The sequence below is a fragment of the Corvus cornix genome, chromosome 7, assembly GCF_000738735.6.
Source record: "Corvus cornix cornix isolate S_Up_H32 chromosome 7, ASM73873v5, whole genome shotgun sequence".
NCBI lineage: Eukaryota > Metazoa > Chordata > Aves > Passeriformes > Corvidae > Corvus > Corvus cornix.
Window position 1 is genome coordinate 36,594,492 of NC_046337.1, and position 15,533 is coordinate 36,610,024.

Sequence of the window (15,533 nt, forward strand, 5' to 3'; positions counted from 1 at the left end):
CCAAAAAAGCCACCTTTCAAACACAATGACATCTGCTCATTTAAGCTGGGGGGGGGGGGAACTAGATTATTTACAACTCATAAATGGTCAAGGAGGATAAATATGAATTAAAGTGCTTTACAGGGACTGTGAACTCTTTCCAGGAACCTGCAAGTTCCTCACCTCAAAATCCTCCGAATTAATTCCCTACACAGCAGACCACTCCCTAATAACAAACATACAAGAAACTATGCTTAACCTTCAATAAAGAGAAAACATGCAAGAAGTTAACCTGCCTCAGAAACAAGACAAGTAACAACCAAGCATTATTGAAAAAGCAACGGTAATTTGTTTCCAAGCTTCCAAATCAGCACTTCGGAAGATGGATTGCTTTGACTCATGGCCAGTTTCCATATTCTCAAGTCCTGCATTTGAAACCATTGCACTATTTCATATTTGACTTGACCTCATTTCTCCAGGAGGGGAGATGTTCTTCTGTGACACAGCTCTCAACCGTGGCACACAAGAGATCCAGTACCAAAAGAAAGGAAGTTCCCAGCTGATTAGGTCAGACACCTGAAAACAAGATTTAAAAGCCATCCTGATGCTGGCCATCACATGCTCACAAAACCACAACATCTTCTCTGCTCTCCTTCCTAATGTGTCGTTAACTGGTAATAAAGCAGTAAAAGGAGCACTCTCACGGGCTCAAGGAATTATCTCACAGTTATTTTACTGTGTTAATTATAAAGATCATGAAGAGTCCAGCACAGCAGGCTAGCCATGGGTGAAGCCTTTCTGTGAGCCCTCCCTAGAGTGACAGCAAGGAGGGAAAGCCATCCTGAGCTGTCAAAACTTAAGGGTACCTGGGACAGGAGGTAGCCAAAACTAGTCCCAATACACCGTCTCTCTCTTCAAACAAAGGAGATGCTCTGCATAGAGGCAAATTCTTCTTTCCTCAGAGCAGGAGCAATTCCCCATTTCCCTCTAACTTGAAGCATTAACAAGCCTTCTCCCAGCTCTTTCCCATGCACTCCCTGTAACAGTGCAGCTGCTGCCAAGATCCTCTGTCACCCTCCTGTGTTGCAGTTCACAGTCCCTCTCCCTGGAATCCATAGTGGCACAATCCCACTGTGCTCTGCCCCATCACCTCCCTTGGCAAAGCAGGAGAAGCACAGGCATTACCCAGATCTGAAATGCAGTGCCAAGGAACTGGGGGGTTCTTCTCTCCACAGAAGATTTAGGACTCCACACAAACTCGTTAAGTGGTGCTGTGCTGTGATTTAATTGCCATGGAAGAGCTGATCCTGTGAACAATTTGCTCTCTTCCTGTAAAAAACTCCCATGTGGAAGGGCTGTTGATTGGGCAATTTCCCACTAGTCTGGAATACTCAGAGTTGAATAGGTCACATTCTGTATTTTAACTAATTGGGATTTTACCTTTAATGACTCTGAAGATAAACACATCTGCTGTTTGCTACAAGAAGAGTCACATTTATTTTCATTTATTAGTTTAACTCAGCATTAGGTTCATCCACACTAGAACCTTTCTTGAGAACCATTTTGATTTCAGTAAAATAATAACTACTAGGAGTAGTAGTAAATGGGCTCAATCCCTCAGAATCATTAGAAACAGCACAACACTCTAACTTTTCATGCCTGCTAACATTGGGCATAATCTATTTTAAATAAGAAAAAACGGAGAATTCAATTAGCTTCAATTAAAATCTGGGTATTAGACCCTAACAGCTAATGAAAATAATACAGATTTATTTTTATAATTCATGAAGTCTCAGAGAATTAGACTTCATTTTACTTTGGGGGAGGGTGGTAGCTACAAGTCTGTTTCCCTTTACACACATGGAAAAACATTACTGGTTGTGAAAATAACAAGAAAAAAAATTGCCTATAAAACGAAACTGGAAGAGAAATGCTTCTTTCAGAAACAGAAAAAAAAACCAGAACTAATTTGGAAAAAAAAAACCCCAAAGAAAAATACCCCACAAAAAAACCCAACCAAACAAATCTAAACCCCACACTGAGAATATACAAAGGGCATAAAGCCTGGTATTTTCAAGAACAGTCTGAGAAAATACTTTTATCAGCTCCATACAGGGTTCCTGCAGGTTAAAAGATCATAACCGAGAGATCACTTCCCTCGTGTTATTTTAGTTCCATTTCAAAGCAAACTTTGGGATCACCCTGAAGCCCTACCTAGCTACACAAGCCTTTGCTAATGAGCACCTCAATGAATATGGAGCTGCTGGATAAAAACCACAGCAGAACTAATGAGGAACAGAAGCCATTTCCCATTTTAGCTCAATAATTATAAACATCAGAAGACAACACCAAAAGGAATTCACACACAGGACTGAAAAAGCCCATCCCACTGCCCACACTCCAGCTGGAAGTCAGCTTTTTTTTGGCTGTACCAACGGCAGTAAGGAGTGCCAGCAACACCACTGAACTTCGATAATCAAAACATGTTTATCCTTTTTGTCTACAGCATGAACTGTTTAATTTTTCCTCATTTATTTTCAAAATGCTTTGCAATGAAAAACCACCTTATTGGCATATCACCAATATGCCAATACTCCATGTCTCAACAAGCTGCAGGGGTGCTGTTTTCTTAGATGAAATACCTGCGTTCCAAAAAAGCATCAGGCATATTGCTGGAAACCATACCTGTGTGAAAACTTGCCAAGGCAGATCCATTTTTTTCAGAACCAGTCAGTCATGACTGTATTCATTACAAATCCCCAGAAAATCACAGAAGGGTAATTTGTAAACAGTGTTTTAATAAAGAGGAACATGCGGGACTTAGGATGAGAAGTAACAGGAGACCCCTCCTTCAAAGCTCTTGAGTCCTGTGAGGACAACATTTCATTTTCTCCCCCCTAATTCCATATTAATGACATCAAATACGAGATTTGAACTCGACTCAGCTCAGCTGACACTTCCATTTAAAAAGGTCTTGTGCAGCAGGAGTGGCTTATTAGGAATGCCTTTGAAAGAGGACACAGTTTTTTATCAAGAACAGCCTCTGTCTCACCAGAGAGAAGTGCTGTATAAATGTCAGGTGCTTATGGAGCAATCAATGCTTCCAGTACATGCAGTTTATTAATCACACAGCATTTGTATTTTATGATTTAGCACAAAGTGCATTTAAATTGCCAGACCACAAACTCTTTGAAATGACCTCTCAGAAGGGAGCTGCCATGAGTGCATCTGACGAGTGGGACATGTTTTACCCAGCTTTTACAAAGCAATGGGCAAGGACAGCCCCTGCAAAGAGCAAAGCCATGAAGTTCTACCACACCAGGAACCGGTTAAGATAATAACAACATAATGAGTGTTAGGTGTCATTCCATGACTAACACTGACCTTACATAAAACTGAGAACATCCCAGCCCTGTCCCTTTCCTTCAGAGCATAGGGCTCAGCATGGGAATCACAGGGTGCAGCACCTCACTCCCCTTGAGCCAACACTTGCATCAGGTGGTGGATCTCAAAGCTTACATAATAGTTAAATAATGTCTCACAGTTATCGTTATGTAGATAACTCAGATCTTGTCCTGGCTGAGTTACCAGCTCAGACTGAACTGATCAAGATCAGAGATCTGAAACAGTTCCTAAACTCCTTATGACAAATCAGAGACAGCTTTCTGGCACACAAGGCCAAAACATTTAAATGCTTATCACTTCCTAGAACTCACAGGTATAACTGAAACTGTAATGCTTTGAGTTTCCAAGTATAATCATCTTTGATCATTCCAACAGTCGTTTCTTTATGAAATCAGAGAATCAGATTGGAAACTTCCCAATAAACCTAGAAGAAAAAGATCACAAAATGAGATTTCCCTCCCCAAAACACAGTGTTCTAAAGTAACTGGTTTCCAGAATATTTTTAAAACAACATTGTCTTTGTAAACTTCTGTTTAAAGCTGAACTAGAAGATGATGGTCCTACCTTGATGGAAGCAACATGGAGCAAAGTCTCTCCCTTGTAATTCCTTCTGGCAATTGTGTTGCCACCAGGGGATTTCAACACAAAAGGACTGAGTGGTGTTGCTACTTGGCTGCAAGTCTTGGAAGTGGATGGGGTAGAAGGAGATTCTGAAAGTGAAGGACTGTTTATCACTTGAAGGGCTGCAGATCTTCTTGTCTTCATTCCAGTGTCAGTGAGATTGGATGCAGAGGAAGAAATCTGAACTGGTGTCTGGTGTTCCGTCGCTGGGGAGATGGGGGAGCCCTGCAGTGACTCCTCTAAGCCATTGGCCTGCCTGCCTGACTTCCCAGGAACATCCCTCTCACTTCTCCTTGCTCTTTTAGACTGAGGAGTACCCTGAAGTCTGGATTGCTGCCTTCCACGTTTCAAAGGCATAACTGCTTTTTCTTTTGAGAGTGTTGTCTCTGCAGCACAATATTTTTCCTTGCTATCTCGTGCAGAGCACACAACCTCGCCGCTATCTTTCTTCTTTGGGGATTCTGCCTGTGGTAGAACTTCCATATCTTCTGTATTGTTGCTGGAGTCAGCTTCCTTTACAGACTCCTGCTGAGGTCTTTCTTCAGGACTCTCTGGTTCTGGAGTGCACAGCACTACTGGCTGACTGCAGATGGTCACACACTTTTCCTTGGGAATCTTCTCCTCGACTCCTTTCTGCTCAGGTTTCTCTAAGTTCCACTCTTTGTTAATGTCTGCTAGATGTTTCTTTTTCATGTTCTTCCTCTGTCTCTGGGTTGGTCTTTTTGTCGGCTTGGAGGGCTTCTCTTGAGGAGGGGAAGGAAAGAAATCATAAACTGAAGATGTGTCTTGACCAAGGTCATTGCTTTTAGTCTCAGACTGACTCCTCTTCACAACACATCGAATCTTCCTGCTTCTTGGACTAAACCACATTTTTATCTGTTCCTTCTTGCTCTTTTTTCCCAAGTCTGAGTCAGTCGGTGTGGATGTAACTTCTGCTGAATCTAAGTACATCAGGGAAGAGTAAAAATAATTATGGAGTACTCTTCAGAACCTCACAAAGCAAAAAAAAAAAAAAAAAAAAAATCATAACAACTGCAGTAACTGATGAAGTGTTACTAAATACAATCTATGAGTGCTTTCACTCCTTCTGAGAAGACACATGTAGTGACTTTAAAAGCCCTGGCAAGGTCACATGCCACTCTGGAGCTCAGAGATCCCAGTGCAGCTACAGCTATCCATCAGGCAAGTGAGCATCCTGGCAGAGAAATTCCTCAGCAGCCTGGGTTCACAACACAGCACGTGCACAGAGGAGTTCCGGCCAGGTCAGAAAAGGACAGAAGTTGGTTCTCCCACTGAGTTTTCCTTGGAAATAGGTTTAACAAAGAGGCATGTGCATACACAAAAGAGCACAGAAACAATTTTCTAAAGAGATGTTACAGTTCATCTGAAGATGAAAAGGAAGAATAGCTGTAAGCAAGCAAAAATAATATCCTTGTAAAAATGTTGAGCATTGCTGAGAAATCTTGACTGATTCCACAGATACGGCAGATGAATCAGAGGAATATATAGGAAATCTGTAAGCAATCATGTCCTGTCATTTGCTCCTTTACCCCTTGGTAGTAAATAATTTCAAGGAAGCTAATCATTTTGATATCTCAAACATTTCTTTAAAAATATGCAGTGGAGCAATTTTACAAATCAATTTGTACAGCACATTACAAATCAATGACCAAGATGACGGAGGAATATCCTGTACTCCCAGCACATGAAATAACAGGTGAGAACAAGGACTATAAATACTGTCCTCAATGGCTTAAGAATAAATTAAGGAGTATAAAGTGACCTCAAAGTTAGACACTAATTTAATTTGACAGGTCTTTTGACACAAAAGAACTATAGCAGATTTTGTACCAATTACTTCATGGGAACCCAAGTTATTTTAGGTTATTTGGACAAGTCCTCCAAAGTAAATGCACTGCTCATTCCTTCTGTTGCCTCATACCTCAGGGACTACCACTCACAAAAGTCTTGGTGATTTATAGCAAGCAAACACAAAACCAATATGAATTTTGTTATTTCTATTTTTTTTCTGAAGCAGCACTAAGACCAAGATTAGAAGGGAGGGGAGGGTTTTAAGCATTCTTGGAATAAACTATACGAAGTCTCAATTATTAAAAGTGACAGACACTCACTGCAACAATCTATCACTTTCATTTCAGTGCATTAACTTTCTATGGATAATTTATTTTCTGCATACCTTCTCTTTTATTTTTGGTGTTAGTAACTACAGCCCATTTTTCACAGCAAGCTGGGATAAACTCTCAGCAGCAAACACACTGGTTCCAATCCCTTAGTCATAAAAAAAAGCATTTGAAACTCCACTTAAAAGAGAGCTGTGTAATTCAACAATTAAACAGACATTCACAGATTTCTTTTAAAGCAATATTGCAAAGTTAAATGTTTCCTTAGTCTTGATCCAATTACCCTACTTACCCCTTGAATTAAATCATGTTACATATTAGATTTAGCTAGAGGAATATGTAAGCCATCGGACCAAAAGTGTCATTAAGAACACAGCTTGAGGCTAGTTAATCAATCATTTAGGCATCTAAAGATAATCATCAAGTACAGAACTGCAGCTATTTGGTTTTCCTTTAAGGCTGGGCTTGGTGCAAACAAGAAAAAAAAAAACACTGAAATTGAGACCGAAATCTCAGAACTAGCTAGCCTTGAGATCATATCCAAACTCATTCTGACAATAACATCTAAAAAAACCAAGAGCTTGATTGCAAACAGATGCAAAATATAAAACACAAGTTACTATTTACTTGTCTTGCCTTCAGTGTTTACACAAACTAGCAGATTTCCTTGTAAAATATTTACCTTGCTAAAACTATCAGTCATCCCCAAGTAAAGAGAAAGAATAAAATCGGCTTGCAGAAGTAATTTGTACAATTTTACGATGGCCAGAATTCTTTTTGATGTGTATAGCACAGCAAGACTTTCAAGTCCAAGTGACAAATTCAATCAAAGGCACTGTCCTTCAGAAGTATGATCTGAAGCAGCATAACACAATGGAGCATTTACACTGGATGTACCACTTCTGGCAGCAGGAAAGCCTGCGAAAAATCCACCACGAGGCTTCCTGAATCTGATCTGTTCATAATTGGTTGCTCAGCAGGGACTTACTAGTCAGGTTATTAAAACACTGCTGAAAGTGTAACAACGTGCCAAGTAAATACTTTCCCAGGATTATTCTTCCTCACCTGCAACGACTTGAGGTGTAAGAGAGAGCATGTTGCACGTTTTAGAACACGGAGGCACTCATGGACATGACTGAAAGATCCCCGTATCCTGACAAGGAGACCCACCCCATCCAGAGGCCAGTCCTGCACACCCAGGGCATCTCCACAGCCTGCTGGGGAGGAAACTGCATTTTTATTAATTTTCTGGTTTTTCTTAGACTCTGCTACCCCTTCCTCCATTTCTGAAGTGTACAAGGCAGGGAGCAAAAGTAATCTGGACAAACAGCCAATCCACCTTTCCTGAAAATCTAATCTTTTGATGGACCGAGAGCTGTGAGAGGGAGAAAGACAGAGGGGAGACCCAGTGCCAAGAAGCTGAAAGGAAGTTCTTATGGTTTAATATGTAAATGTTAATTTATATAAAGAGGCTATTATCTGGTGGCTAAGTTCATTCTGTTAAAGTACCTTCACAGAAAATTGCTGACAATAAAATCAATCCCAATGAATTCTCTGCTGTCTCCAAGTTTCAAGCCAGAGCTCAGATCTCAACAGGATTGAAAAAAAACCACTATTATGATTTTGATTTAATTATCTTTTTAATACATAAGTATCCTCCCAAAAATTTTTAGAGATGTATTTAGACAAGGTGAATCAGTAGAGCATGCCTTACTAATCCTAGATTTTAAAAATCTGCAATGGCATAAAGAGCATCCACAATAACAGTAATAGAATCAGCCTATAATAAATGCAGTAAATTTAGTCTCCATTACCTATTAAATGTAACATTCAGATACACAATATAGTAACTGAATTATTTCTAAATTAGAGTTATTTGCACATAATAAGCCCAAGTTTCTCGATGCTGACATTTAATAGAGTTGGATTTCTTAAGTGTCAAAAGGGTTGAAAGTACACAAAAACACTAGGAGATAGTCAGTGCCTTGCAACTAGAGCTCCCTCTCCAAATTCCGCTGTAGTGCAATAGCAGGCTAGTGCAGGGGGGAAAAAAGGAGCAATTAGGAAATGTGGTTTAGCTATCATTAATCTGCATCAAAGGAATATAATGATGCACATTGTGTGCCTTTCAAATTATTCTCTATTACGGGTTTCAGAACAGAAGTTGAGAATCTCTTTGACAAACTAGTCCCTTATTAAAAATCAAAGGGAAGCGCTTTGGTACCATCTGTGCAACATTAGTGCCTTCGCTGAAGAATGATTATTTTGCAAGTTAAGTATTCAACACCGAGGGGGAAAGGGAGAAATTCCAGCTATTCAAAACCTCACCTTTAGATATTACGAAAAATGTCATAGCATCCACGAAATGCTGTGTTATCTGTTAAAACAGGAGTGCAACATCTTTTTGTCCAGTAAATGTGAAACAAAGTCATGATACTATAAAGGCTGATTGAAAGTTGATCTCTCTGACTGTCCACCAGCATCAGCACGAGCTTAGGAAGCTTTGACCAACACCTGCAAGGTGTAGCCCTGCATGAGAAGGGAGGAAGACTTTCTGTTTGATGTGTTAAGAGTGAAGCAGATTTCTACAAAGAATAAGGTAAAATTGACCGTAAATGGTTGGTGATGGTTCTGAAAATTTACAGCAATCTCTTCTTTTTAAAGAACATTACACAGGAAAGTCTGCCTAAGTATTTAGAACTTCCTTCAAAATGATCACTGTAAATCAACATCTCTCGTGTTTTATATACACTATGCCCATGATTCAACAAGCTCTCACTAATTACCCACCTGTGAACCCCATCATCAGTTCTCAAGATGTCTTGGACTGCAACATTAGAGCTAAAGAGTTTGAGCTGCAGACATCCCCATCTGTGGTGCCTTCCGGCCAGCTTCCCATTACCCTTCGGAAGGTGCAACACCGGGCAGGAAATGGTCAGGCAGCTCTCCTCACCTTGCCATGGACTAAGGATATAAAATCTCTAACAAGTGAATTAATTTGGAGGCTCAGCATTTTCTACCTATAGCTTGAATTTTCCACCTATAATTTGCATTTTCTAGCCAGTTTCAGGTTTGTTGTCTGTCAATTCATTTTCAGTCACCCCAGGAGTGTCATTTGCTGTGTTTCCCTCTAATTTAAAAGGGAAGTAGTAGCTATTTTGTGCAGTCTTTCCTGAATTATTTGCTGCTGCTTCTTACAATGCACATGCTGTTTGGCAAAAGCTATTCTTATCCCAATGGAATACAAAGTGAGATCCCTCTCACGTCTACTGTGGAACCTCAGGGTACAGAGATTTTGTATTTGAAATATTCAGTGTGAGCTTAACCCTATCCTTTTCAGTCACAGCAGTTCTCTGGGGTTTTTTAAAAGAAAAACACACAACTTGCTGCATGCACTAGCTCTGTCAGAGACTAAAACAATGAGTAGTAGGATGCACTTAGAAATTTCAGTGTCAACAAGGATCTCAAACAGAAGACTTAAGAGAAGCCACAACTGTCTCAAAACAAGGCATACACAGCAAATATGCAAAAGGGACATAAAACAAATATATGGAAATATTCTTTTTTCCAACTGCTTCTCTTCCTTTCCTGCACTGAAAGATTGATTTTTCGGTCTATTTCCTTTACTTGAACATAAAGTACTATTTCTGACCTTCTAACACAAAAGAGAAGAAAATATTGTTGACAGAAGTACAGTGCTGTAGGAATATGAAAGAAAGTTCTTAACAAGAGAAAAGAACCCGCGATTCTCCAAACTCAAACATATTTCACTTTGGATACATTAAGTTCAAGGCAGAACTTAACGTATCCAGACATCCATGGGAGGTGACGGATTTGCCAGAGATGAGGGACAAAACAACCTGAAGAAATTGCTCTCAAAATCTCTAAAGCTACAAAATGCTGTGATTTTCAACCATACTTTTTTTTTTTTTCCTTTTCAACACATTGAAGTTGTTCTTAAGAGGTGTGCTCATTTACTTACGAATTCAAGCCATTCCTGAGAGTGAACTGTTACCAGCTCAGGAGGTTTTTCTCCTAACCTCAGTATCAAACATCCAAAAGGCCACTGTACTAATCCTTAGCACACTGCAAAGATTACAAGTGACAGAAAGGCACCTCCTGAATCATTTAATATAAAACACTCTTGTAAACTTCTATTCTGTGTCTGCTTTTAAGTCAGAACAAGGGATGATAAAAAGAACCTCATTTAGTTCTGCAGCCTAGCCACACCATGAAGACTTTATTTTAGAAGAACTATGGGATTAAATGTATTATTCAATTTTCAGTACAGTTAAACATCAGACCAATTTTTTTAAGAATTAATCCATCTCTAAGAGTTCTCCAAAACATCTAAACAGTATCAATAATGCTCCCATGTTGTATTTTAAATGCTTTATTTATAGCATTACAAATAGTTCCTCTCAGAATGATTCTCTTCCAAGTGTGCTTTTAAAAGCCTTCATCACTTAAAATCTTTCCCTGAAATCCTATTTAAGCCATCGTCTGTTTTCTATGCTCCAGAAGATTTAATCACCATAAGATTTTATATCTATATAAAATGTATTCCTTTACATTTGGACACAGGCTTCCAGCCTCCTCACTTAAAATGCATTTTGGTGTCAATAAAGAACTATTCCATAAGTGAATGAAGGTGCCGATGGGATTAGACATAGAAAAAGAATCTTTAATTTAGACAAACATATTAGGAATCAACAATGAAGGAAAAGTTACCTATTCTGTATCTGACAACTAAATGAATGTTTTCTAAAACTTGGTGTTACATAAATGCTCCTCTCTGAGCTTGCAGAAGAAACACACAATCACCTACGCTTATTTCACTACAGTTTTTCCTACTTTGACAAACAGCCTAAAATTCGATAGAGATGAATTCCCAGAGTACGTTCTCTGCAATCTTCTTGCACAGTCAGCAATGACAAAGCTTCACTGCAGTAGACTAGCTGATTGTTAGGGACCAGAAAATAAATGAATTACGACTTGCTTCCTTCCCTTTTTAGGCAAGGACCATAGATAATTTTTCCCACGTGCAAAAACCCTAAACTGAAAATTACTGGGACAGCAGGCACGACTCAGTGCACAGAAACCCAAGAGGCAGGAGAAGAGCTGCATTAATTCTTTAATAGGGCCCCCCTAACACAATGCAGAACATTACACACTGGGGCTCCCATAGGATATGACAACCTGTGCCCCTGGTTTGTGCCACGTGACTTGGCAATCTCTCCCACTTTCATCTAATTTTGGAAGACGGATTCTAATGAATTATGGACTAACCCGCTCATGCGGATTTCTTAGTAAAACAGACTCAAAGAACGAGCAATCCATACAGACAGTTCTCTTCAAATCAAATTTTCCAAACATGATTTGGAACAGCCTCTCGGAATTTTAAGCAGGGCTGCACTGCTCATTCCCTGTAAAGCCTGGTAGATGGAATGGAGCAGCCTGGACTCTGCAGCCACCAGGGATCCAGGTGAGTCTCACCTGAGGCGTCGGCGCCCAGGAGCTGCCGCAGCTTGCTGCAGAGCTGGATCATGTTATCCAGCTGCCGGTTGATCTGTGCGTCCTGCACCCAGGCTGGCACGTGGCACACGGGGCACTCGGTGCCAACACAGTCACCCATGCAGGATCTGAAAGGCAAATGGAAAATCATTATCCCGTGTAAGTTATCTACTGTAGCCGCCCATCGACCGTTTCCCAGCCAAGCGCTCAGCGAGAATCTCTTATTTTAGCACTGACAATCCGCTGTTGTAAAGCCCACACGAGTTAGTCACAAATGCAGGACAGGACTTATCTATCATGGCAAGTGACAAGCCGAACATAATTAAGCAACCCACTTCCAGAGCCTCGTCAGGACACCGTCATGAAAAACAGGGTGCCTTGTGACTTCCACTCACAAGCCAATCCAAATTTTCAAAAGCTCCAGTGCTGTTTGTCTCCAAGTAACAATTAGGCTCAAACAGTTAAAACTACACATTCCTACACATCTGCTATTCTGCAGCCTTCCATTTTTAAACAAGTGCCAGAAAGCCAACCCATAGTAAACCACCATTTCCGCTTTCTCCTAGTTAAAATTTGCTTGATGCTGTGAAGAAGTTTCACCTGTGTGAACACGTCTCTCTATGAAGTCCCACGAGGATCTCTAGGTGCTCAGAGTATTTTATCACTGCTGTCTTTCAGAGCATTTATGTCAGATGATCATGGTGGGATGGGTGGGGAAACAGATTTACTCAGTAATACTACTGTCCCCATATCAGCCTGAAGGCTTTTATTCTTTTGATTAGGCCAGTGAGAAGACCTTATGATTTGACACCTGAACTGCAACATTCAAGGGCCATTGTTATGTCTCGTCTCCAATCTATCCTATTAAATACAGGTTATAGTTTCACATAGCAAAGAGTGAATTAATTTCCAAAGTCTCACTACTCATGTAAAAATTGCTGCCTAGGTGTGTTTTGTGCTTTAAACAGGCAAAGGCCCTCGTGGCTGAGGCACTGCTGTGTTTGGGAGACTGAAGCACAGCTCTTGGCTCCAACATATTCTAGATATTGACAAATCACTTGGAGCAAAGGGAAGGGCCAACCAGGTCTCCTCTAGGGAAGCTGGCCTCAGGTTTCCCACCCCTGTAAATGGCACTGCAAAGGAAATGCAGAATGGCTTTTATACCACAACATGTCTTAATTACATGTAGCTGTTGGGGTTTTGTAGTCAACTGATAATGACTGCAGGTAACCTAGCACAGCTACTCCAATAAAACTGCAGAAACTGATCTTGATAAATATCCCTGTCCATAACAAAACCATGGCGAGGGAGAACCAGTTGTTTCATGTGTGACCTGAGTTCTGCAGTTCATTAGTTTCACACATTTCACTCCATATTTCAGAAGCCAGCTCCGGCCATTTGCCCCAACCCTCCCTGGGTGTGTTAATAAACGTCTGTCTTCAGCAGGGGACCAGAATCACTCCACATCAGAGTACTGCAGACTGGCTCCGTGCCCTACCTAATTTGCTTCTAAACAAATTAATCTGAATTTCCTTAGGTTTATTTTAAAAAAGAGCCACTGCCCAAGACTCAGTCATCAAAGGACAGATGAAATGCTGCTAAAAGGTCAGGCATACAAAGAAGAAAAGATCAAGCACAAACAATAACTCAGATAATAGCAAATAAACTCATTTTTCTGGAGCAAGAAATAGCTGCTAATGAGTGCTCATAACTACTGTTAGCTATTCTTTCCAGCCTCATCAATACAAACTGCATTGTCTTCTTGATGTGTGGAAAATTTTTCTTAAAAACCCCACAAAACTTCAACAAACTGGGTGTTTGAAACCTGCCACCCAGAATACACCAGGGGTTATCCAAAATAAAACCACAAGGCCTTAGATGCCCAACACCCAAACAATTACATTTATTAAGCCACATGTTCATACTTATAAATAACTTGTACAAGCTCCTGGGAGATATTTAACCAAGTAATCTGCAGACAGGTCATATAAATGAAACAAAAAATTTTAAAAATTCCTTTAGACAGCAGAACCATAGAGTGGTTCAGCTTGGAAGGGGGACCTTAAAGCCCATCTCATTCCACCTTCTGCCATGGGCAGGGACACCTTCCACTATCCCAGGTTGCTCCAAGCCCTGTCCAACCTGGCCTTGGACACTTCCAGGGATGGGGCAGCCATTTCTCTGGGCAACCTGTGCCAGGGCCTCATACCCTCTCACAGGGAAGCATTTCTTTCTAATATCCAATGTAAACCTTCTCTCTTTCAATTTGAAGCCATTCCCCCCTTGTCTCATCCCTACGTGCCCATGTAAAAGGTCCCTCTTCAAGAATCTTCTACAGCAATTAATAGCCACAGCTAGGAAAGAACACACATGTCTGGAGAGAAATAAATCATTTGTGCATCTTTAAATACATCCATACTAGGGGAAGAGATGCTGAGGGCATCTGTGCCATAATCAGTTACTCCTTAATAAAAAGCAAGGAAATATTCTGCTTGTATTTTACCCTTCAGGCCTTCACCACTGTAAACTCCTATGAGATAAGTGCAGCTGAAGACAGGGAGGGGATACACATCCATGAGGGAGGAGGGGAGGGTTTTCCTCAACTTTCATTGACACAGTGACTTGTAGATTAACAGGAAGCAAAGCTGAGTATCTATGCTGGCTTACAAGCAGAGGTTAGAAAGCATCCCTCCTCTCCACCCTAACAAAGGTGGGATTTTATCAGACTGCTTACACCTGTGCTGTGCAGAGAAACTGTTTAAAACACAGAGCGGACCTTTTAACTCCCCCTGTTTGCATGTGCATGCCGTGAAGAGCAGTGACACACAGGGCAGCCACAAGCTTCCACCACCTCACCCAAATGCGATTCTGGGGCACAAACATTTCAGCCTCTGCCTGTATTGACGATGCAGTGAGTCGTCCTACGACAGGCGACGTGACCACCACCCCCTCTGAAATGCCCTGTTGGCCGAATGTTTCTAATTTAAGTCAGTTTTTTGAAGCACTCAGATTATTTGACCAACTCTAAGCAGAGGTAATCCTGCCTATCCCAACGTGTTTGGATGCGCATGAAAACAGGAACAGATGCAGATCTGAAGGAGCAAAGTCTTGGTAGAAGGCCAAACCAACAAGCACCACCCAACCCTCTGGGGCAGAGGAAAAGCCCCTTGGAAACAGGAAACACCTTTGCAAGCTGCTCTTTTTTCTTCATGTGAGGAGAAAGAGAAAGGAGTTGAGGATGATGAGAACTGCAAGTTGTTCTGGAATTCTACTCCACTACAAAGCCGACAATTCCCTCCATCAGACTGAGGGTTCCCTTTACACCTGGCCAGCATCCTGAAGCCTAAATCAGCATTCCGGGAGGAGACCCACAGGGGAACAGCAGCTCCCGCTTTCCTCTCCCCCTCAGTCCCCCGGAGAGCCAGAAGGCACCACCGGTGCCCACTTTCCCGTCCTTTCTCCACAGCACGGCGGCGAGGGGGGCGGCGGCGGGCGAGCCCCGGTACTTACAGGCAGAAGACGTGCTCGCACTGCCCCAGGGACACGGGCTCCCGCAGGACGCCGGCGCTGTGGGCAGAGGAAGGAGAAACGCGGCACTTTTAACACGCGCGGCCACACGGCAGGAGGCGTGGGGGAAAACGGCGGGGGGAAGGGGGAAGGAGGACATCCATTACCAGCGGGAGCAGCTCAGCGCCCTCTCCAGCCGCCCCAGCGCGGCGCGGGTGTGGGACCAGGGGTGCCCGGGCGGCGCCATGGAGGGGGCGGCGGGGCGTAGGGGGCTGCCCGGGGCCGGCTGGTTGCCCGAGCGTCCGCGCAGCGCCTCCCTCATGGCTTCCCTCAGCAGCTCCTTAGCGCTTCCCGCCGCCGCTCCGA

At 41.9% G+C, this 15,533-nt stretch overlaps 1 protein-coding gene across 1 annotated transcript in view; it reads right to left on the reverse strand.

Moving 5' to 3' along the window:
- BARD1 (BRCA1 associated RING domain 1) overlaps positions 1 to 15,533 on the reverse strand; it is a 40,763-nt gene extending 25,230 nt beyond the window's left edge. Inside the window, exons 1-4 of the mRNA XM_010407958.3 lie at positions 15,335 to 15,533; positions 15,171 to 15,227; positions 11,643 to 11,788; positions 3,949 to 4,946 (exon numbers count right to left, since the gene is read on the reverse strand). Of these exons, the coding sequence (XP_010406260.3) occupies positions 3,949 to 4,946; positions 11,643 to 11,788; positions 15,171 to 15,227; positions 15,335 to 15,489 (1,356 nt within the window). The 5' untranslated portion in view covers positions 15,490 to 15,533. The remainder of the gene's footprint in view (positions 1 to 3,948; positions 4,947 to 11,642; positions 11,789 to 15,170; positions 15,228 to 15,334) is intronic.